The following is a 23,157-nucleotide window of genomic DNA, read 5'->3' as shown; positions in this document are numbered from 1 at the left end:
GTGCGTATTTACAAAGTCCATGCACCAAAACTTCAAGGAAAATAAGAAGTAATGAATTGAAACATGCCATTTTCATCTTCATTTGTCAAAAAGCCCTAGACAGTTTCTCAAAACTATCTTGGAACAAAAAGTAAGAGTAATGCTTCATACGTGGATAGGTGTCTCATATGTCCGAACAAGAGACCGAAAAAGAAGCAGCGCTGACTTCTGTAGCCACTGTTAATGTGTAAGGATAGGATAGCTTTACAATGACAAGTGACTCAGCAGGAGGTTTGGTTTTCAAGGGTTACTGTACTTTTTCCATTGATTATTTTAGGTGCATGCTGTGTCTGGATGGTTGAAAGAAGTAATTGATCAGCAGCCAAGCGGATTTATGGCTACATCAGCTCAAACAGTGACTGCAACATTTGTATTTTGTCACTGAAAAATTGAGATGTCTGGAAAGAAAACAAAAAATAAATTGACTGGGTTTGGGGTGGGTTTGTTGTGGTTTTTTGCTGGGTTTTTTTGGTGGATTTTTTTTTTTTTTTAGTCAGAAAAAAACTTCAGAGTTCTGGATGTTGGAACTTTCTATAGAATGAATGTCAGAAATGTTGACAATATCGAAGTGCACAGTTTCTATCAACATGATAGAAATAAGCTAACCTACTAACACTTGATTGTAATGAAAAATATTTTATTAGGTCAACCATTTGGTTTCTACTGACGTCAGTTCAGCCTGCAATTATTTTAATCATTTAAATTTAACACCACTTTTTTCTGAAGCCAAATACTATCTTTGACCACTGCAACAGAAGTATGTACAGTAAGTAACTGTAGTTAAGTCATACATTTAAATATTTTGAATTCAAGCTACTGAAAAAACAAGGAAATAATAAAAACAATAATAAATGTAAAAGACATTTACAAATGGAATCACTCTCAGGACAGGTTAAGAATTTTATCAGAACAGTTTGGTAGGTTTACATCACATGTCACACTCCATTCCCAACTCACGATTTATGTGTTGTTAATACTCATGGCATGATCACATGATCATGTGTATTAGTAGTTTTAATTATTAGATTAAATAGATCTACAAAAGACACAAAAAAGAAACATTTGACTTAAATTTAGCCACACAAAAGGCATCTGGGCTCTCTATTTTAAAATACATGTGTTGTGTATATGTATATATGTACATTAATACATATACCACACTTTCACAGAGTACAGCTCTATTCGTCTCAACTCTTCAAATGAGATAACCCCTATCTGCAAATGCTTACTCAGAAGGCATGCAGATAATTAGTTTAGGCATCTAATTTAATTCCTAAATGACTGAAGGGAGACAAGATCCTTATCTAAGTAGTCTTACCTCAACTATCTAGAGGAACTATTTATAACCATAGCTCTCCCTTAAGAAAGCAATGACATTTCATTTGTGCTCATAACATAACCACAAACGGAATCTAAAAAATAACAAGGTTAACACAAAAAAATTGGTGCTTTATGAACCTTCAAAAAGTACACTCTTGATTAATACTGAAGTGCCTAACTTCCAATATCCTAACCAACATTGTCAAAAACTATAAACACAATACAAACAGAAAAGCAGATCAGAAGATGAACTTTATCTCCTCCCCATCACCATAACCAATTTGAACGACAACTTAGAAACTATATAGGCCTTTTTTGGTTTTGACCACTGTATTTAATGGCCTACAAATCACCTTCCTTTGCCTAACAGTAAAGCATATTTGTGCATTTTAAAAACCAATGCCCTTCTCTTACTTATTATTCTGTTCAAATGCATAGTGTTTTAAGTCTACTACTTCACCCTGAGAGAAACTGAGATTCTCAAGTTCTCAAGACAGGTCGTCCTTTGCTGTGCATCCGTCTGGGCATTATAGCTTTGATTTCAATTAGACATTGATACAGTATGAATAAATAGTTTCTAACTTACCAGTACAAGTAGTTTGCCAATGTGGAATTTTTGCATGCTCGTGATATCAAGAAAGTGCAAAGGTCTTGCTGGAAGGGATTTAAGATAAGCAAAATTAAGTTATAAAGAAGTCTAAGCACTTGAGAGAGAGATGAAGTTAAGATAAAAAACCCAAATAACTGTAAGGAGTTTTGAGAGATACATTCCCTTCTAAAATCTGAATCCGACCCAACCTAACACATATATCACATTAGTTTTAGTATTATTCCAAATCCAGCAGCAACACTACAAGTAAAAAAAGGTGTGCTACTACAGTAACATATTTACTAACGTGTCAAAAGTGCATGATGTTCACCAACTGCAAACCTTTTAATGTAAAGTTTCTGTTTACAATATATTGCCCTTCTCCTCCTATGCAATTATCCCTTGCTATAAGTTTCAAGCCTGAAAGGGATTTGCTACCCTGTTTTGCATCCAGAACATCTACAATTCTTTAAGATGTTCATTTTAACGTAAAGAAAAAAATCTGTAGAGGATACAGAGCACTTAGCTGCTTTTTCAAGGTTTAATATTCCAACTAATAAGAAATCCGTGTATCTTCACTGATATACTCAAATTGAGGCTTATTTTCTGTGCAGTACTGAGACTCAAAAAGGAATATTTGTAATAGAGAACAGATCTTTAGTTCAAAGCCCAGTTAACTGCACATCAGATTAAAATCAGATTCCCTCAAACTGTCTTTACCTTCTATCTTTCCCTCCCTCCAGTCCCACACTTATTACTCTCCTACTTGTGGTATAAACTGAGTATAATCCTTGGCAGATGTAAATCAACACAGTGCCTCATTGAGGTTCAAAAAAAGATGACATCCATGCCAAAGAACATGGCTACAGGAAGAACAGACTGCAGAGATTAAAACATTTGGATAACTGTTTTTCATTAAAAAACCTGCTTTAAAACACCTCAAACACATGCAAGTGTCATTATCTAGTCAGCATGTGATAACCTTTCCAGTAATTTTCTCCTTTAAAGGAGAGTACTTTAATTTTATTAATTCAATGTCCAGTCCCCCAGTTTTGGATAATGTGACTATGTAAATAGATGGCCTGTAAAAAAAAAGCAATTCAGTTAAGCTACTGCTAGTTTCTTAGCATTTAGTTTACATTTATATTCTTTGAGTACTTTAAGTATTTGGCAAGATACAGTAGAAAGATTCAAATATTCACAAACAGAAACTAAAAGCAGTATCAGCTCACTAAAAAAGTATCAAAAATTACAAGGTAAAGCACATGACTTACATCAAGGTTTTCACTGTCTGCAAGCTCCTTTGTTTTACAAGTAAGAGGTGGTGAGGAAACAGGTGGAATAGGACTCATGATCTGAGAACTACAGAAAGGAAAGCATGTAACTGGCATGATTCAAAGCTCTTTGTCGGGGAGCAGGGGGCATGCATGGAAACAGCAATGCATTTCACTTCCACAGAATAATAAATTCAGAAAAATGGAAGCGAAGTATCTTGGAACGCAGTATCTCAACCGTGTTTCAGAACAAACTACATGAACAGCAAGTTTGACAGCCACAGTTCCTGAAAACAGCAAAAATCTGTGCCTGGATAGATATAGGGCTTATGGCTGTGAAGGACATTCACTTAAAATCAAACTTAGCCATTTGTTTCATCCTCCATAAAAAATAAGCAGACATAGATAGGAATTTAGCAAGGACACATTTTCAGGATAAGCTTTTTTAAAAACGTTCTTAAGCTGAAATTGCTAATACTCAACACCTGCAAGCACTCGTCTCTGGAATGCAATTACACATAACAACGTAGACAAACCCAATGCTTGCAATTGGAAAATTATGAGACAGTAAATTTACCTGGAAGGAAGTAATCAAACAGCTCTACTAATGCCTAAGTGTCATTGCAGCCTCAAAATACACCATGCATCCCAGGACACCCACTCTACAGCTTAGCAGCAAGGCAGCATACACGTAATACAAGAAGTATACCCTAGTGATACAAGTGATTAGATGTCGAAGCTTAAGACTAAAAATCCTGGAAATTTGTATTAAATATTCACAGGAGACTTCAGTTAACCAAGTTTGTTTGCACCTTACTTAATACTGTATTAATCAGGTACATCAGCCTTTCTTTTGGATGCCTGCAGGAATCAAAAGTGTGCTCCTTCAGCTCCTTTAGATTCACAGGACTCTCCTTAACGCCTTCTTTTGCAGGAGCAGGAACAAATTTCTTTTTATTTCAGACTTTCAGATCCATATTCTTTGATGAAAGTGGGAAACAGAGCCTCATGCAACTTCACTGAAGGCATCCTAACTTTTGCAAGGACAGAAGGAAGCAATGCCAGTGTTTTTGCTGCTCTCCAGAAGTTGTCTTCCTTTTGTGCAGTAAAGGCCAAAGGCCACAACTTCAAGATTAAGAGAGTTTGCTCTGTAAACTATCTGTAGTCATGCCATACATTCCGTGAAAGCTCAGGGGTTAGTTTTTTATTACTTTTTATGTCACCGCTTCAGATTATAAAATACGATGTTGATTAGGCAATGGTCCTTAAAAATGAGAAAGAATTTGAGGGCTTACAATGTTCCATGTTTCTGCTTTTCTACTGGAAATCTAAGCTTCTTACCTGTCTATTTCTGCACCATTAGTTCCAGATGTTGTCATACTTTCTGACATTGAACCTTGACTGTCTCTCTTGCTAGGTTCCAGACCATTCTTTATGTCATCAAAGTTTTCATATTTCAATGCCTGGACTAACTGTAGCAGGTACATCAGCAAATCCTCATGGAGGAAAAAAATGAAAATGAATTGAGCTGGTCAGTCGAAGCTAACTAGGACTCCATATGTTTTCAGAATTCTAATTTATAGAAAAACTTAGCCATGATTTAGTGACCTATAAAGAAATGGAAACTGCGGTCTCCCTGGCAAGCAATATACAATAGAAATACTGGTGTAGGATAAAGTTTAACTCCCCACAGATACTGAATTATCACAGTACTATTTTTCTGTTACTCTAAGGTACTAAATGCTAATTAAGTAAATATTTGAGTGCAATTACTACTTTAAAGGTCTCTTTCGTTAAGATGCCCTACTTGCTTCCAGCATCCACAAAAGAAACTTTTCAGTTTGTGGCTCCCAAGAAGAAAATTCAAGCATAAAACCTTGGTACCAGGAATTCAGGTTCTCTCCTCTCTTCTGCACTGTCTTTTTTTTTCCTGACCCCTTGTGTAGCTGGCAATTCAAAAAAACACCCACATATCTATGCCAGATTGAAGAATAGATTTTTAATCGCTTGCTCTTTGTAATGAATTTGTTCCTGCTACTATTCCACTTGCTCTGTTTAGTTCCCTTCAAATGTTTTGTAAATGGTACTTTCAAAGTCAAAGCAGCATGAACTTGGCTATTGAGGTAAGCTTGCAAAAACTTGATATACTTGTGCTCCCTATTTTGAACTCTACTGATTGCCAAAGATTCAAGAGTTATGGTAATATATTCAAAGTATTATTTTTACTGTCAAAATAAAATAAAACATATAAATAAAATTTAACAGATTAGCATCTATTAAGCGGGCTCTACTCACAAGCCACAGCTCATTATATTCTGATCCGTATACAATCAGAAATACCTTATCTCCACAGATGCTTTTCTACTCACTTTCTTCAGCAAGAGAATGACAATACACTGCTTCAATTTACCAGGTGGATTTGTTGGAAATCTTTTAGTAGACTATTTAAATTCAGAGTACTCCTATGCAGGTTAACATTCAAAATCTATTGCTGGTTTCTGTGGAGAACATACAGTTGTTTCACTTTGTTTGACAAAACCAGCTATCACTGGCTCTTCACACTAAGACTATCATCAATGAGTGCCGCTTAATAATGTGAAGACTTTGCTCCATAAAGATTTTATAGTAAACAGCACCAGTGAATTTCTTTTTTTTTTTTTGGTTTTCCATCACTATTATTCACTTAAATGCCTTAAAAAAAATAGCAAACGTTTCAAGTACTCAATGAGACTAAAAATCCTGACAGGACCTGACTTTCACATGTACCCACAGACCAATGAATACCTCATCATCAGCTTGCTGAAGCCTGGCAACAGCATAGCGCCGAACCGTTGGGTTGGTGAAGTGAGATGACAGGAGTTCTAGAGAGTCTTCCACATCCATGGGCTTCCACCTGCCCAGCAGCTCCAGTGCTTGCTTTGCCTCTTGTGGTAGGTCCCAGTTGACACATTTTAAGAATTTTGTCAAGGCCTAAATAGAAAGAGATGGGACAATTCACCAGTGAAAAGCCAGGCTAAACAAATTACTTCAGAAATTAATTTTTCACATTAAGGTAGAACTATATTCAGACTGTATTTACATCAGCACAGACCTGGGGAACCTTACTGATGTAAGTGACAATACAATAGTGGATTGTTTTAATATGTACCCAAAAACTGCATATGAGTTATGTAAAAAGTAAAGTTAATGGTTAATGCTCTACCATAATTACCACTACACAAAAAATTCCCACTGCCAGGGGATTATTTAGTTATTTAGTTTGGGCTTTTGGTGTGCTGCTACTTATTCTGGTAATGCTAACCCTAGTCCAAACGGGATGAAGAAGATCCTCCTTCATTGCTGAAGACAAAATTGGCAACAGCGGTATTTTAAGCTGTTTGTCAGTGTTTGTAAAAGATTGCTCTAGTAATAGCTAGTTCACATGATTTAAGAGAGAAAATTACAGTCACTAATTTTAAAATCAGTAAGAAAAAGTTAAAATAACCCTGACTAGCTTCTAAGACACTGAAGCTCTGTCTATCTGCAAGGACAGGATTATTGTAGAATGTCAGATCAAGCACCTCCTGCATTACTAAGTCCTCTCAAATCATACAACGTACCTTCTCCTGATTAGTAAGGTAATATCTGAATTTCCAAACGAGATCCTGTTCTTCATATGTCAGCTGCTTTGTCGGTGGATAACTCACTATGATCTATTAGATACACAGTGAGAAAATGAGTTTAAAAACATGAAAAAACATGAACAGACACAATCAACAAGTTAACAGACTACACTGTGACAAAGCACAACACTGACAACACATAAAAATAGCTGCGGAAAAAAAAAAACAACTTTCCAATGACAGAAAGTTCTTATGCTATGGTGGTGATGTTCCTCAGTTACAAAGTTGATTAAGCTGGCAGCGCAGCGCAGGCAAACATACACAGTTACTCTAAGACTACAATTTATACCTAGATGATACGTGCACAATATGTGTTCTTACTGCCCCAAAACTGTTTTACAAAAGAGCAAGCACCTTCTGCTCCTTTCTGAGTTGGTCCCATCCAACTAAGCACTTGGAAGAAACATTCAATATTTCTTCATTAATGACTTCATACATAAACTGAAATTAACCTTATTTTCCTTAAATTGTCACCATCTATCAATACCAACCTACCTAATAAAATTTAATTTAATCATCATATGACTGACTTACATTAAGCTGATCTCGGGTAGCTGCATTAGGCTTCAGATCATGATCAGAAGGTCCACTTCTTAAACTTCGAGCAAGCTTATGATGTTTGCTTTCTACTAAGTTCTCCTAAATGCAGAGGGTAAGTCAGTATTTATAAATACTTAAACTCCGGAGAAAATTACTATTGAAATTAAATCATCTAGCAAAGACTCACCAGTATCTTGAATAAAGCATGGCAATTAAAATTCACATCTACAACTACAGTGTCTTCGTGATTTTTTTTGTTGTTGTTTTAGAAGAAACTCCTTCAATAGTATGTGGAGGGTTGTTGGGGATTTTGAGTTTTTGTTTTGTTTTTTTACTTCACACAATTATAAACCCTATCTTGCCTTTTGGTGAATTGCTGCAAAATGTAAGCGTTTCAATCAACACATCCATGATTTCGACAGCACTCAAATGTGCTAGCCACTTCATACACATTTATTTAGGATGATGTTTGCAGTATAAAGCTCTGTATGCAAGAAACATCTCAAAAAGTTTTCCCACTGTTAATACCATGTTAGCAACAGTAGGAGCCACAATAGGAGCCACAGTGTCAACGAGATTTCAGCAGCCAAGGCAGTTTTCAGCAGTCAGACTTGCTCTTGCAGTGTTAGGTTACACAGTGCTCAAACAGTGTTGCCAGTAGAAGCCCACTTACATTAAGGTTCCCAAAGCTGCCAATACCAGTCCCACTGAATTGGCATCCACAATAATGGAAATCTTTTCTAGAATACTTAGGCACTGTCTACATGAAAGACAACATACAAGAGAGTGTAGGGAGAAAACATTTTAACAGACGAAGTGACTAAGAGTTACTGCACCATCCTCCAAATTTCTCTTCTTCAGCTCCCTCTTACCTTCTATTCCCACCCTCTGACCTCTTTTGCCAACAATCCCCCTCCTCTCCTTTCCTAAACCTCAGAAGCAAGCGCATCAGGTATGGATAGGAGGAGATGAACCTAAGCATTAAATCAATTCTTCTATTTTAATCTAGCAGCAGCAGGAAAAAAAAACTGATTAAAAAGTCAAACCCACTGATATTTCTCAACTGGTCAAGTACATCTTTCCACAGGAACTTTAAAATTCTGAAGATAGCTATATAGGCAAGCTTTTGTTTCCATTTATGAAAACTTCAACAAAAATACCATAATACAGATTGCTTTACACAGAGCATGCTTACCATAGACATCTGGGGATCTGGAATCTTAACAATTTCAGAACTTGTCAGAATTGGAGATGACTCATCACCATCCTGAATGACAAACAGTTAAAGACATATTACACATATCAAGTTTTAGGAAAAAACCAACATGTTATATTGATGTATTGTAAATGATACTACAGTTAGAGAATGATGCAACTGCACCTTGCTGACTTTCAATAGTTTTAAAGTGGAAAACAGAAAATAGGAGATTTATTCTTTTTCTTGTTAGTCTAGTTAGACAAACAAGGTGGGAAGACGGATGAAAGCTCATCCGGGGAAACACAGCTTGGCAACTCACTACCATGCTGGTGCACAGGTGAGTGCAGAAATTTGCCATTATCGTTACATGCGTCCTCTGGAAGCACAAAGAGAAATCAAATCAGGGTCCTCATTTCCACCAAAACCAAATCATTTCCTAGAAATAACAACCATGTTGCAGAAAATACCTCCTAATAGTTTGACACAGACAAACTCAAGGAAGATAAGACGTGTGCCTATCTATCACAGGTTCCACATGGAACGGGATAGTCTCTTCTGGAAGCTTGTGCTGTACTGCTCTGGAGCAGTACGACAGGAGCACACTAGTTTTCCCTGGAGGACTCTAACCTGCTGCTCCATAAATAAGGGAAGGGAGAAGCTTTAAGTTTTCTGTTTGAGCAGGCAGAAGGTAAAAATACAAAGCCTGCCACCACATGACAAAAACAGCAACTGTTTCTCTTTTCTAGTCACACTCATCAGTTCGGGATTCATTTTTTTACCTTAGAAGTGTAACTAAGTGTTGACGTGATCTACAGAAGAACATTTCATTTAGAAGACAATATAAAATGGTAAAACATAAAAAAAAAAAAAAAAACAAACCAAGACAACACTGCCATGATACATGCTGTGCTGTATTTATACTTAGTTTGCTCACATTTATTTTAGAGTAAATTCCAGCTCAGAACAAAGCTTTTTTGACATATCAACATTTCCCTCAATAATATAAGTTTTGAGATAACTTCCTCATGTTTCCTTCTGCCCCCACCCTCCTTTTTTTTCTTCTCTCCTGCTTTTCTAATCACATATGCCTCTTGGGATGGCTTTGCTTTTATACTTTTCAAAGTTAATTTTCAAAGAAGTGAGGAGCTTTTACCAAGGCGAAGAAAAGAATCATTCACCACCAGCAAGACACAGGACTTAAAATTGCCAGTAACCTTTCAGGAGAAACATTTTTTCCCAGCTACATAAATTTTGTGTTGCCGACTACAGCAAAAGATCTCTTACTATTAAAACGCATGTTCAAGACAGACACTTCTGTTACACTTATTAGTATCCTATGCATTTCTGAAGTAACAGTTTTACAGTCAAAAGAAGGGCAGTAACAACACACATATCCTTCCCAGGTAAGAGAAATACACATATCAACCTGGCTGTGGTTGATGATGGTCCCAGAACATGAGTAGGACTGCCTTTCCCATTAATCTTTTAAAAAGTACACGTGGAAACACTGAAGAGGACAAAGAGCACAGTTGCTTACAGTTTCTCTGTTTTAAACCCCCACTGCCATAATAATGAACTTAGCGTTAACCTAATTCTATAGAATTAATACCATTTCCAAAACACTTCCATTATAACACAATACTACAGTATCACTTTAACAGTAGACTGGACTGAGTCAGAGCCATGCTGACAGAGCAGCGCTCTCATTGTACTAAAACCTCTGCTGTCTCATCAGGCAGAACTTTCAGATCATGTTGCATTACTTTTACAAAGTCAAATTACACAAAAAACAATGAAACTGTTTGGAGGGGAAAATTCCTCTGAAAGTAAGCAGCTGATGACAAGAGATGACAGACCAATTTCCATCTACTAATTGGTGATCTTCCTAATCAAAACCACAAAAAGGCTGCAACCCAACTGGACCTTTGTAAAACAACAAAGGATTACCAACACCCCAGTGACAAACAAGTTTCCACTCTGTTTAGACCCTTCACATAAAAGTACTGTAGGAAAAACCTGACACAGGACTCACTAGCAACTAATAAATGTTCATTTATATAAATAAACATATTTTATATATAGGGGGGGTTTTTTATATTTATTTATATAGATAAATGTTCTTGCCTTACCGAGGCATTTATAACATCCATATCCCATGTAGATTCTCTAGGGATAAGTAGTAGTACTAATACCCATACTACTACATCTTTCTCTCAGCAAAAACATTCAGATAAAACAGCTATAAAATGAAAGAATCTGACAAAGCTTTTAGGCTGGTAAAAATAGAGCACCTACCCCACAACCAAAAGCCTATGACAGCTATTACCAAAAGCTCAATTGCCTAAAATTTGCTTACTTACAAAACTAAAAAATGTGCAAAGCCTTCCAGTGCCTCATGTCAAATTGTTTATAATACGCTCTAAAACAAAGAGTGGGGACTTTTTCCAAAACTAGTGTTAAAAGAAAGATTTCTAAACTCATTGCTGACATCTCTTTCTTTAAGTTTTCAAAAGAAATACTATAATGACTGTTCTTCTCTTCTCAAATGCAGTTACATTATGCTAAAGAGCCAAGCGGAAAAGCTCTATTTACTCAGCTCAAGCACTAAAAAAATCTGTTCAGTGTTTCATTGCATTTTAGAACAAATTCTTAAGCTTCAACCAAAACTTGCTACAAAAAAAAGTTTTGCCAAGCATTTGTGGGACAAATCAGTGTGTCAGGAACGAACAACATTTTCAGAACAGACTGTTTCATGAAATCCTCAAGAAAGCACAATGCCATTAGTTTGCCTGTGAAGGACGTCAGTTGTTAAATTTGCCTTCCGATTAGATTAACTTGCAGCTCTAATTCTCTGTCACGTTTGGAGAGCATCACAGGGATCACTGTGACCCTGACCAATGAAAATATACCAAGGCCTGAGGGTCAACTCTCATCTGAATCTGGTCAAGTGCCTTTGAATTGTCTCTCCTGACCATCCCCATGCAGTGCACTTTAGTTCAAGTTCTAGAAATACCTAATGTCCTCCAGCTGCCAACAGTCATTCTGCCTGTGGGACTTGATTAAAGCTAGTCCCAAGCATAAGAGCACACTGCAGTGACCTCCTCACTCTGTAAATCTGCTCCTCTTGGCTGTGTCACTTGGCTAGCACAGCCAGAACCTGAGATGACCTGGGAAACAAAAGCAACATCAATACTAAACAGCATTTACACTACTTTAAACCACTTGCTTTAAACTACCACGTTACAGAGCTTTAGAGGCACTTCACTACACTACGGTCAGTGTGTGTGACTTCATATAAATATTAGTGTCCATTTAAGAAAGCAAACAAAACTTGCGGAATTTTCTGAACGAGCAAGGTTCTTCCGCACTTTCCTGAAAATCAGTTTCACACAAATAAATAAGGAGGTTCTATTTATCTTACTCTTTAGTCAGAACATCATTTCAAGGAACACCAATGGGATCCAACTTCTCCCACACAAAAATACATGGACACCCAATGCTGTAGACACTACTTTTTCTTTCTTTCAAGCCATGAAAAAGGCTCTGACAGTAAGACTACTTTTTTCTTTTTCCCAGTAAAATGGATGCAGCAGTGCAATCAATTTATTTACTCAAAGGTTTCACTTGAAACCTACACAAAACCACATTAATGATAAATGCTGGTGTTATTTGCACTTGGAAAGTCACACTGAATTTTTGCCTAAATAGAGAATCAGAAGCGATGCTCTCGTTACTAGCAGGCTGCTATCCTTCACATCTTGAACACTGCATTGAAATTAAGTTAACAGAGAACATGGAAAGAGCCACTGCCACGTCAATGTAATTGAATGTTGAGTCAAAGAATCTCAAATTCTATCAGCCACTGTTTAACAGGGTAGTTCTTCGCAAACACTTGAAAACAAATTTATCAACAGACCAGTGACAAGTAATCTCCACTTCGACTATCGGTCACAGGCAGGTGACAACAGAACCTACTTTCATTAGACTCAGTATAGGGGATCGGTGATGCCGGATAGTATACTGTACGCTGTAATTGGAAGCATGACAAAACCGAGGAGACAGCCACTAATTTATGTACCGTTTCCTACTGCTGCCAGAAAAGGGTCAAGAACTTGTTGAAAAGCTACTTCATAACAACAAATCCCTCAAACTGCAGTTAGTTATAGCTTTAGCATGTACTATTACAGATTCAATTACTTTATTTCCACAAGAGCAGCCAATTCATAGTTATTTTGTTCCACGTACTTTTAATATGCTTCAGAAACATCTGTTAAAAGAGAGATGCATGCTCAAAGTCAGACTCTTCTTTCCTGCATCTGTAAAACCATAATGATGACAAAAAAAGTTCTGTGTAAATTGGGAGTAATTCATCTACAATGGTTGGTTTCGGGAGGTGAGTGAGAGAAATCATTTTTAGGAATGTCACATTCAGCTATAAAAATAAAAGAGCCAAAGACACAAAGCCACACAGTAGCCGCGCCCATCAGTTCGCACCTATGAAAAGTACTGCACATTCTAAGGCAAAAAGTTAATGGTTAGTAAAATGTTTCAGTATTTTGGTCATGCTCTCCAGAAAAAAATCTTCCTTGATTTACACAGAAGTAAATGATTTTATGTTGTTTCATGGAGGAATCTGACACATTGTAGGCTTCATCCTGATTTGTAATATAAGGCAGTTTTTTAACAGCAAGTCCACTACAACAGCTAGTTCTAGGATAAGGGTATAGAAGCACTATGAAACAAGGCATTCTAAAGGTAAACAGACTTGGAAAGGTAGGGAGAGGACCCATTATCAACTATGGTTCACAAAACAAAACGCTAAAGAGCTAACCTAGACATCTGCCTAAGGCAGTTTCACCAAAATTACCAAAATTCACCAAAAACTTAAAAAAAACCCAACCAAACAAAAAAACTTAAAAAAACCCAAAACCACATCGAAAGAAAAACCCTACAAAAACCAAACTGCCAATGAACAACATCCTTCCCCTCCCCCCAAAAAAAACCCAACAAATTAAAACAAACAAACAAACAAACAAACAGAAACAAAAAACGCCAAAAAAGCAACACACAAAAACCCCAAGGAACTCCCTCCTCCAAAACACACCCCCGAATATTTGCCTCAGACTATGGGAGGAGACACTAAGTGCCAAGAGGAACTGGTATTTCCCCCAGAAGCATTACAAAGGCAGCTACCACTATATGGCATACATGGGTAGAGCATGGCTATACACGTCCATTGTTTTTATACCATGTCTGCAAGATACAACTCTTATAAGGGCTTCGAAAATTTCTTAAACAGGCACTCACTTTTGTTATGGCTACAGCAATCTGAAAAACAGCCTTAAAAACTTCTTCTTTCTATAGGGGCATTTCTGTTAAAATTAAGTTCTAAGACTACTGTTGTTAATAGCTTCAGATATTCAATAACACCTTAATTCAAAGAACTAGACTAATAGCGTCTGAACAGTTCTTTTTTCAAACGTTCTTAAGCTTCAACTTGCAACACAGCATACAGGTGAGGCAGATTCTGATCGGTGCCTTCTGAGAATTTTTTCTACGGAATCCTGTTTTTTGCAATTTATTACTCTATTTTTCACTATCTTCTTCTAGAATCTTATGTTATTCACAGTTCTTCTGTTCAGATCAACTGGTGATGTCACATACACAGATATACTTGCAACCTATTTTCCATTGTATTAACATTTTATATACTGAACTACAGTTGTTTCTTTTAATTCTCAGAACAGACGCTGCTTAAAGGTAGTCCCTCTGATCTCAACAGGACTCCAGTCTCTTTTTCTATATTCTTTCTCTTTCCCATAAACCTGCAGTAGTTGGTAACTTTATGACTTCTTATGAATCTAAACATGCTGAAAATTAAGAGGCAAATATTGACAATTTATTTTTGAAACGAGATTATAGATATACTGCTTTTTCTGTTTCAGTGGGTTTTTCTACGGTGCAGAGGTCCATAAAAGTACTGATAATACCTTCCAAAGCCACACTGATGTCTGTTAAGCTCACTGTTAATCCTTTGTTCCACTAAATTTCAACGTACAAAAAACACTGAAGGCATTGCTTTGGAGATCTGTTTTGTAAAAAAGACAGAAAAGATGCAAGACATTCCAATTCAGAAGTCTTTTTACTTAAATTGACTTCAAAAGCATTTTGCAGCAAAGGCTCAACTTTGTTCATTTTAGAGGAAATGTTCGCCAGCAGGGCTCCTGTGCAGAGTTTTAATAACTTACCTTTTATAAAGTTACCAATCAATACAGGTGTATTTCTTCCTGATATAAGACATATTTTTACATACAGCTACTCTGAAAGTACTGCTAGATGACTGAAGGAATCACAAATCAAAAACTTTTTAATCATTCACACTTACTAAATTCTATAGTCTTCAACTGTACTACACAAATGATTGACTTCTGCCATCCTGTTGCATCTATACTATTTGATTTGTATGTACATAAACAGTTGCCACTGACAGCTGTCTGCCACTATCCTGCCGTAGAATATTTCACCTCAGCCGAAAAACCTATCCACTTTAGATGCATATGTTACTTTTTAAAGACGACCCTAAAGCCTGTAAGGCACATACCTTTTCGTAGTAAACTATTCCATATTCTTTATCATCGCACTTGACGCAACGGAATTCAATCATCAGGTACATAAAATTAGAACTTCGTTTTTCCCTCTGAGAAAAGAACCACCACAGATGTGTATCACATATTAAAGTGCATCAATCTTCAACATTCTCAGCACAGCAATTACCCTACTTCCTTTATGCTGTAACTGATTAATTAGATTATCAGTTGTTGTAGCAATTATTCAGTTAATCATTTCATAGCACTACTTGAGACCATATCACCTTCTTCCTGACATTCTTACTGCCTTATGTTCCCACTTCATGATAATCACCCACATTTAACACCTTGTTTTCATCAGTGGCTTGCAACTCTGGACTAAAGGTCTGCAAAAAGGCAATGAGGAATAACAACCTGACAGCTGGGGGGTTTTGTGCTGGTTTTTTTTTTTTTTTTAAAAAAATCATTAAACACAATGATGCATGTCAAAGTCAAAAAACTGAAGATGGGGGGGGGGGGAAATCACTGTTCTAGATAGAGCCATGACAGAGACAAATTAAACTTGGACTACAAGATTAGATTTGCAACTCATTCACTTTCAGAACAAGATTTCTCAGGACAAGAAAGACACGGACTTCTTGGAGTGAGTCCAGAGGCAGCCATGAAGATGATCAGGCTGGAGCACCTCCCCTATGAGGACAGGCTGAGAGAGTTGGGGTTGTCCAGCCTGGAGGACAGAAGGCTCCAGAGCGACCTTATTGTGGCCTTTCAGTACTTCAAGAGGGCTTATGAGAAAGATGGGGACAGACTTTTTTATAATGCCTGTAGCTACAGGACAAAGGGTAATGGTTTTAAACTAAAGGACAGTAGAGTTAGCCTGCACATAAGGAAGAATTTTTCTACGATGAGGGTGGTGAAGCGCTGGCACAGGCTGCCCAGAGAGGTGGTGGATGCCCCGTCCCTGGGAACGTTCAAGGTCGGGTTGGTCGGGGCTCTCAGCAGCGTGATCTAGCTGAAGGTGTCCCTGCTCACTGAAGGGAGAGTTGGACTAGATGGCCTTCAAAGGTCCCTTCCAACCCAAACCATTCTGAGTTTCCGATTCTCATTACTGCCGAAGTAAAATCAACTTTGGAAGCTTAAAGAATTCATTTTCCTCATATCATACACATTGGCAGTTGAAGAAAAATAGGACAAGTGCTTAGACTTAGTCTCCCAAGCAGGAGGTTCCATACTAGCAAGAGAAAAAAAAAAAAAAAAATTACAAATCTGACGTACAACGACCTACCTCATTGATCATTTCTATTTCTCTGAAGGTTAGCCTGTCCAGCCAGTCCACTTTCACCATGTGACCTTGCCGATGAGACTTGGTGAGCTGCATGAAAAAGAATATAATGATAACACTTTGCTCGGACCATGAAAAAGAGTATCAAAATTATAATTTAGAGACACTAACATAAAATCAGGGGAAAAAGTAAAAGAACTGGAAAAAATACTTGTCCAGTACACACACAGTAGGTCCTTGTAAACAGATAAGCCAGGCCATAAAAATAATTTTACTATCTAAACCACCAATCATGGCGAAGACCAAAACCATGTTCCAAGTACAGTTTCTCACTAGATTTTCAGCAGCTCACCACTATAAATACAAAAGAATAAATCACTGCTGTGGTGGTTTGGTATCTGGCGGGATTTTGGCAGCGGGGGAAGGGGCTCCAGAGGTGGCTCCTGGAAGAGGCTTCGAGAAGCTCCCCCGGCTCCAACCTCGGACCCCCCTCAGGCCAAGGCCAGGCCAATGGCGCCTCTGCCAATAACTATGGCCGGGTGAAAGAGGCCGCTGGTCGCGTCTGTGTGTTCTGTCTGTCTGTGCCGGTGAGCGAAGGGGGTGGGAGAGAGGCAGCCCTGCGGCCAGCCCGGTGGGTGAGGCAGGAGAGGGGCGGCTGTGCCGGAGCAGGGGTTCCCCTGCGGCCCGCGGGGGGGGGGGGGGGGCGGCTGAGCCCCTGCAGCCCCCGGAGCCCAGCGGGGGCCCAGAGGTCGCCCTGCAGCCCGCGGAGGGCCCCGGGCCGGAGGAGCAGGGCCCGGGCCCGGAGCAGCCGCGCCTGCGGCCGCGCTGGAGCCGCCCGTGGGTGGGAGGGCGGCAGCCCCGGGAGGGCCCCGCGCTGGGGCGGGTGGGGGAGCTGCGGCCCCGCGGGAAGGACTCGCGTGGGGGCGGTTGGCGGAGGAATGTCTGCCGGGAGAGGGACCCCGCGGTGGGGCAGGGGAGGGCTGCGAGGGCCCCTCTGCCTGCGGGGGAAGGAGCAGCGGAGACCCCTTGTGCCGGCCGGGCTGGGACCCCCGTTCCCTGCCCCTGCGCTGCTGGGGGGGAAGGGGGAGCAGAGCTGAGCCCGGGAAGGCCGGAGGGGTTGGGGCGTGAAGGTGCGTTGTATTTAAGACCTCTCCTTATCCTTGTATCTGTCCTTATCCTTGACGGTGGTGGTTGTTCGTATTAAATGTCTGTTGTTATCCCCAAGCCGAGTCTGTCCTTTGCCCGTGACCATAACTGGTGAGTGAGCCCTCCCTGTCCTCTGTCTGGACCCTCAAGCCTTGTGGTTGTATTTTCTCCTCCCCATCCTTCAGAGGACTGGGTAGGGGTGAGCAAGCAGCTGCGTGAGATTTTTGGTGCTGGGTGGGCTCAAACCATGACAACTGTGAAGAAAAACAGTTAAGAATTTGGACCAGTAGTACTGTCCCATTATTCTTACTCAAACCCCCAGTAAACTGATGTCTTAGCAGTAGGGGCACAAGTATTATTGCACAGATATCCTACTGGACATTCTTTTAGGATGACCTGAGCTAATTACAAACCCCATCACAATGTACTCCGAAAAGAGCATCGATTTCATGTCCAGGTACAGCTCCTGACAGACCTGGAGAGTTTATGACATGAAAAATTCTTAAGAATTCAGAAATTATGCGGGCTTCAGATTCAGATAGGCTTTTTTTACACCTAAGGAAGCAAGACTGACATAATGGGCAAATAATTGTCTAGTCTCCAAAAGACTGTAAACAGCCATTAAAACCATTAACGAAATAAAATTTCAGTGTTTTCCTGTCTCCTTGCAGGTGTTCTTGTATCAGTGGAACTGATCCGTCAAAGACCAGCTGCTAAGTATTTATCCTTAACACCTTGATCAATTGCGCCTTCATATCCAACAACAGACAATCTTGCTTGTTCACATTCCACAGAGTGAGTTCCTGCTGTTTAAGACAAGTTCATTGTTTTTTTTAATTTCCCCTCTTGTTCACCTCCCCAGAGTTTAATCTGGTGTTATGGTCTAACAACACTTTGGATACTGGTTCCTACCTCTAAACAGGAACCAAAACTTGCAATTAATTTAGATTTCTTGGAAACACTTTATATCAGAAAGAGCTGGAATACACTACAGCCCACATCATGGCCTCTGTGTCCTCTCAAGATACGAATTAAATTTTAAGGCAGATTACTTATGAAAGCAAGCATGACATTTAACTCCGAATGCACTCATTTCACAAAAATGTTATCTAATTCAGCTTTTCTGAATCTCCGTTCCTACTAAACCTACTAGAGATGTTTAAAATTTTCCACTGAATATCCGTTCTCAACCATAGTTATGGGCTCTACCACAGTAAAGGACTAATGAAAAGCCGTCACAATTTTAAAAGTAGTCAAAAAGCTATTCAGTTGTGAGGAAAATACTGCTTTCTTTTTTTTTTATTCCAGATTTGCTAGGAACTGGCCATTTCAAGAAGCACTAAATAGTAAATTATCAATAAGCATCTGATGCCCTTGGTTCTGAACTCATTCCATGAAACACAAAAATATAATCCCTGTAACAATTATGAGTTTGTTTACTTAAAGCAGCTGACTCACCTAACATTTCTTTAAGCTCTAGACCACAGTATAGCTTGACAGGAGTAATAAGACCTTGATGAAGACTTTGAAAGAATACTGCAATTTCTATGAATTAATTTTATCTCAGATTATAGTAGGAGCTTTTTTTCATTTGTCTCCAGTAAACTCTGGGACATCTGATCTTCAGATTAGCTTCAACAAACTTCAGAAACTTAGCAGTACAAAGGGAAAAGGAAGGGCAGGGGGGCAAAGCATAATCCTTGATAACGTTTCAGAATGCTGGATGCAACCAAAGCACGAAAAAACAATCTTTGGGGTCTTTCAACTTATCAGCAGGATTCTAAACAGGAGCACAAAATAGTAACAATTTTTTGCTGTCTTATGTTATATTCTGCAGCAAGTTCATCAAATTCTATCTCAGCAATATTACAGAGACAGAGTGTACAGGACTGTACTAACAGGATAATACAAGACTTGGCCTTTGCCTCATATGTGACTTTGTAACATATTTCAAAGGTAGAGAACCAGCAGCATGCAGACCAGTTATAACCCAAAAGGTTGTTTCAGGCAGGCTGGACATGATCACCTCGTGCATTCACAGATGTCCTACCTAGTTCACAGGAAAGGTCTTCTCATTCTCAGCAATGAAGGAATTCCTTACTCTTACATTTCCACCATTTTAGCCAGTTCTAAATTACTCCCTACTTTTTTTATGACTCAAGGTAGCCTTCTTATTGCCACTACCTTAAACCAAGGCACTAAAATTTTCAGAATACCCTGTATTCCCACCCAGATACACAGATTTAAGATAGCGCTTATCAAAGCCTTGGCAAAAAAAATGTTACTTAGATACCTTGGTCACAAATTCTTAGTTCATTTTCTTGTTCACTGCACTAAAGAAAAAAGTCATTCCTTCTTTTAAAGGAAAATTATTAATCTCTTAAACCTGCAAAACTCCCTTATAGAAAGGAAAAAGGTTATAATCCAGCAACTAGTTAGACCTGCACACAAGACCCAGAAGAACTGTAGGTATATATATATACATATATATATATACACACACACACACATACGATACACCATTCTCTTGGATTAATATTTAAACCTTAAAACAAGAGAGAAGTGCATTCCCTTCAGGGAAAGAAGCATTCATCAACTGCTCCTAAATAAGAGGCATCCCTTCAGATACTATCTCAGCATTGTTATTTCATTTCATTCAGCCAGCAGGTGTGAGGGAAATGAATGGATCAAAAAGAACTTGAGTACTTTTTGTTGTAAGTAGAATAAATTAACACACCACTCATGGGAGAAACATCTTAATGTTATTAATATTTGAGCATGCTAAGGTATTCCAGTCTTCCCATTAATATTCCTTAGTAGAGGAAAAATCTGCATTCACAAAGATCTCCAGGATGCAAAGTCATGTCTTTTTCATCAGCAGCAATTTCACAAGCAACAATCAAGTGTCTTATAACAGCACAACCACATGGCACCTTAACATGAAGTGAGAGACTTGCCACAGTATCCATTATTTAAGGCAAAAGGATGCAAACTCCCAGCAGCCAGTCTTTATTTTACACAAATTCCCTATAATAATAAATAACACACACATACACACACACCTACTCAGAAGCATGGCAAGAAAATAAAAAGTTATTTTTTTAGATGGCGAAAGGGTCCTTCAGCAAGCTCTCCTCAAGTTACTTATCATTTGCAGGACTCTAATTTGGCCTCTGGTATCAGACATCAGTCAATACCATGACACTTATAAATGGCAAGTCTCTCTAATAAACAGAAAAAAACCCAACCCAAACTAAGAATAACAAAGTCCACACAAAGTCATCTTGTATTTAATTATTCCTACTCCTCTTACCTATACTTAAATATATACATATTTATGTATATATTCACATACAGTAGCATCAGGAGGCAATCAGCAACTGATGAGTAAATCATAGAAAAACTGAAGCCGACTGTGCTCAAACAATGGCTATTTAGGAATGATAAATCACAAGAACCTCATCTGCTGTGTAAACAGCTGTGTAAATGAAAGCTGTCACAGACACAGTACCCAGAAACCCTACTCACTTCACTACCGTCTGATGGTAAAGTGTTTTTATAAATGAACACAACAAAATATCAGTGAAAACACTCCCATCTTTCAGAAATTAGTATCTTCCAAAACATCTTTCAGAAGAGAAGAATGGGGGCAGTGTTGTTATTGGCCATGAACTAGAACTCTCAACTGGGATGTGAGAATTCCCTCCTTTTCCTCAGCAGCTTTGAACCCTCATCTTCCATATGCCAAAGGTACAGGCTAGAACAGACCCAGGTGTTTTAAGACTGAAATACTCTACATTATTTGTATTTCTTGAGCTAGCGAGCATACAGGAGTGAAGGGAAGAGGAGAAAAAAAAAACACTGGTAGGGTATGGTCACGTTTGCATAACAGAACCAACATGAAAGGGAAGGCCCACACCCTAAAAAAATCAAATAAAATAAAATTTAAAAAATATAATCCTTTCTCAGAAACCCACTGCCTACACCATGTAACCATCTGATGAACTATAAACAACACTTGATATTTAGTGTCTGTCTACACAGCTTCCTTAGGCTAGAGGGGATGTATTCTACTAAGATCAAGACATGAGGCACCACCACTGGCAGAAAACTTTTGAGTTTTCCATTATAAATTCAAGCCGAACAAGACTAATAAAAGACAGACCCTAAATTAAAGTAATTTATTGCTGTGATAAACCTCTAGATAAGAAAATGGATATATTTAGGGCACTAAATGTGTCTTTCACTGCGAGTTGCACAAAGGTGAGGATGAAAACCAGGAGATCAAGATTAAGAAAATACACTAAAGAATATTATGAGTAAGAGGGCTGAGCAGTCTGGCAAGCTCAGGGTAAGGTTACCTGAAGAATGAGAGAGATCAGCTAGTAGAAGAGTTCAAGAACTAACATTTACTGATCAATCCCAGAAGTAATTTTGATGGCAAAAAAACACTCTGCCATCAAGCTAGGAGAATACTAATATACACACATATTCATGAGCATAAATGAATGAAAATTTGGTTAATTTTTGCAGTTCTACTCAAATGCTTTCTAACGTGGAGGTATGCTGTACACATCTGAACACTACACCAGACAGCCTTAAATCTAAAGGGTGGCTACTGAAAGAAATTAGAGTGTCCTCACAAGTTACTGTTAGGAACTGCTGTCACTGAACCTGACGAAGAATTTTGGCTTCAAGCATCTTCAAGGCATGATCACATTTTCATTCTTTACAAAGAACTAAGATGTTGTTACAACAGAATGCTATGTATATTAAAAGGTATTTATTTATATGTGCCCTTTTAAAAAGTACTTCAGAAGCAAGTGAGTATGATCTAGTTTACCGATTTGTATAAATCCTGTGAAATATCTAAACAATCAGAGGACGACAGCTTTTGTATGAGAAACAACATGAGAAGTCTGTCTTCATTGAAGCCTGTCTTCATTTCACTCCAGTGGAAGGGCAAGCTTTTCCCATACATCTTAAAGGTTACTCTCTATTCCATTACCTTTGCCAAGCGGCTCATCTGATCTTCAGAAACTGTGCTGCTGGTTCTCCCAGGAGTTCTGGTGGGCTCTGAGCCATCGGCTTCTACGTTGGGCCAGACTTTCAAATCATGCATTCCTTGACGAAACATACTGCAGGGAAAAATGCAGAATCACTTCAGTAAATTCAAAATAATACAGCTGTCAGGAACTAAAGTACAGCAGCAGCTGCAAGAAAACAAAGTAGCTTCCTTTGCGGAACTTTGAAACTTGCACTGCCATGCATAATCTAACTGAAAGTGCCTGGTGCCTTGTGCCCTCTATGGCCTTCATTTTTATTGGCACACGGAGTTTAGAGGAAAATGAGTAAGTCTGAGATAAGTTATTTGGCAAGTGAAAGAAAATGGGTAATTCCCAAAGTAAGTGAGGTGGTACAAAAGCAAACTGAGGACAGAGCTTGACCTTCATAGTTTCATTACTTGTAGTAAAGCAGAAAGTATTCCTCTTGACTTGCAAATTATAATACTGACTAGGT

General features: G+C 38.6%; 1 protein-coding gene across 1 annotated transcript in view; it reads right to left on the bottom strand.

The window, feature by feature from the left end:
• The window catches only part of PIK3C3 (phosphatidylinositol 3-kinase catalytic subunit type 3), an 81,891-nt gene that overhangs the window by 54,258 nt on the left and 4,476 nt on the right, over positions 1–23,157 (bottom strand). Inside the window, exons 4-14 of the mRNA XM_086479092.1 lie at positions 22,646–22,775; positions 16,495–16,581; positions 15,224–15,319; positions 8,620–8,691; positions 8,098–8,184; positions 7,419–7,523; positions 6,822–6,914; positions 6,007–6,192; positions 4,564–4,718; positions 3,223–3,310; positions 1,946–2,013 (exon numbers count right to left, since the gene is read on the bottom strand). Of these exons, the coding sequence (XP_086335218.1) occupies positions 1,946–2,013; positions 3,223–3,310; positions 4,564–4,718; positions 6,007–6,192; positions 6,822–6,914; positions 7,419–7,523; positions 8,098–8,184; positions 8,620–8,691; positions 15,224–15,319; positions 16,495–16,581; positions 22,646–22,775 (1,167 nt within the window). The remainder of the gene's footprint in view (positions 1–1,945; positions 2,014–3,222; positions 3,311–4,563; positions 4,719–6,006; positions 6,193–6,821; positions 6,915–7,418; positions 7,524–8,097; positions 8,185–8,619; positions 8,692–15,223; positions 15,320–16,494; positions 16,582–22,645; positions 22,776–23,157) is intronic.

This window comes from Leptosomus discolor, chromosome Z (genome assembly GCF_034619465.1).
Source record: "Leptosomus discolor isolate bLepDis1 chromosome Z, bLepDis1.hap2, whole genome shotgun sequence".
Classification (NCBI taxonomy): domain Eukaryota; kingdom Metazoa; phylum Chordata; class Aves; order Leptosomiformes; family Leptosomidae; genus Leptosomus; species Leptosomus discolor.
The sequence above is the reverse complement of the archived record's forward strand: the minus strand, read 5'-3'. Positions and strand labels throughout refer to the sequence as shown.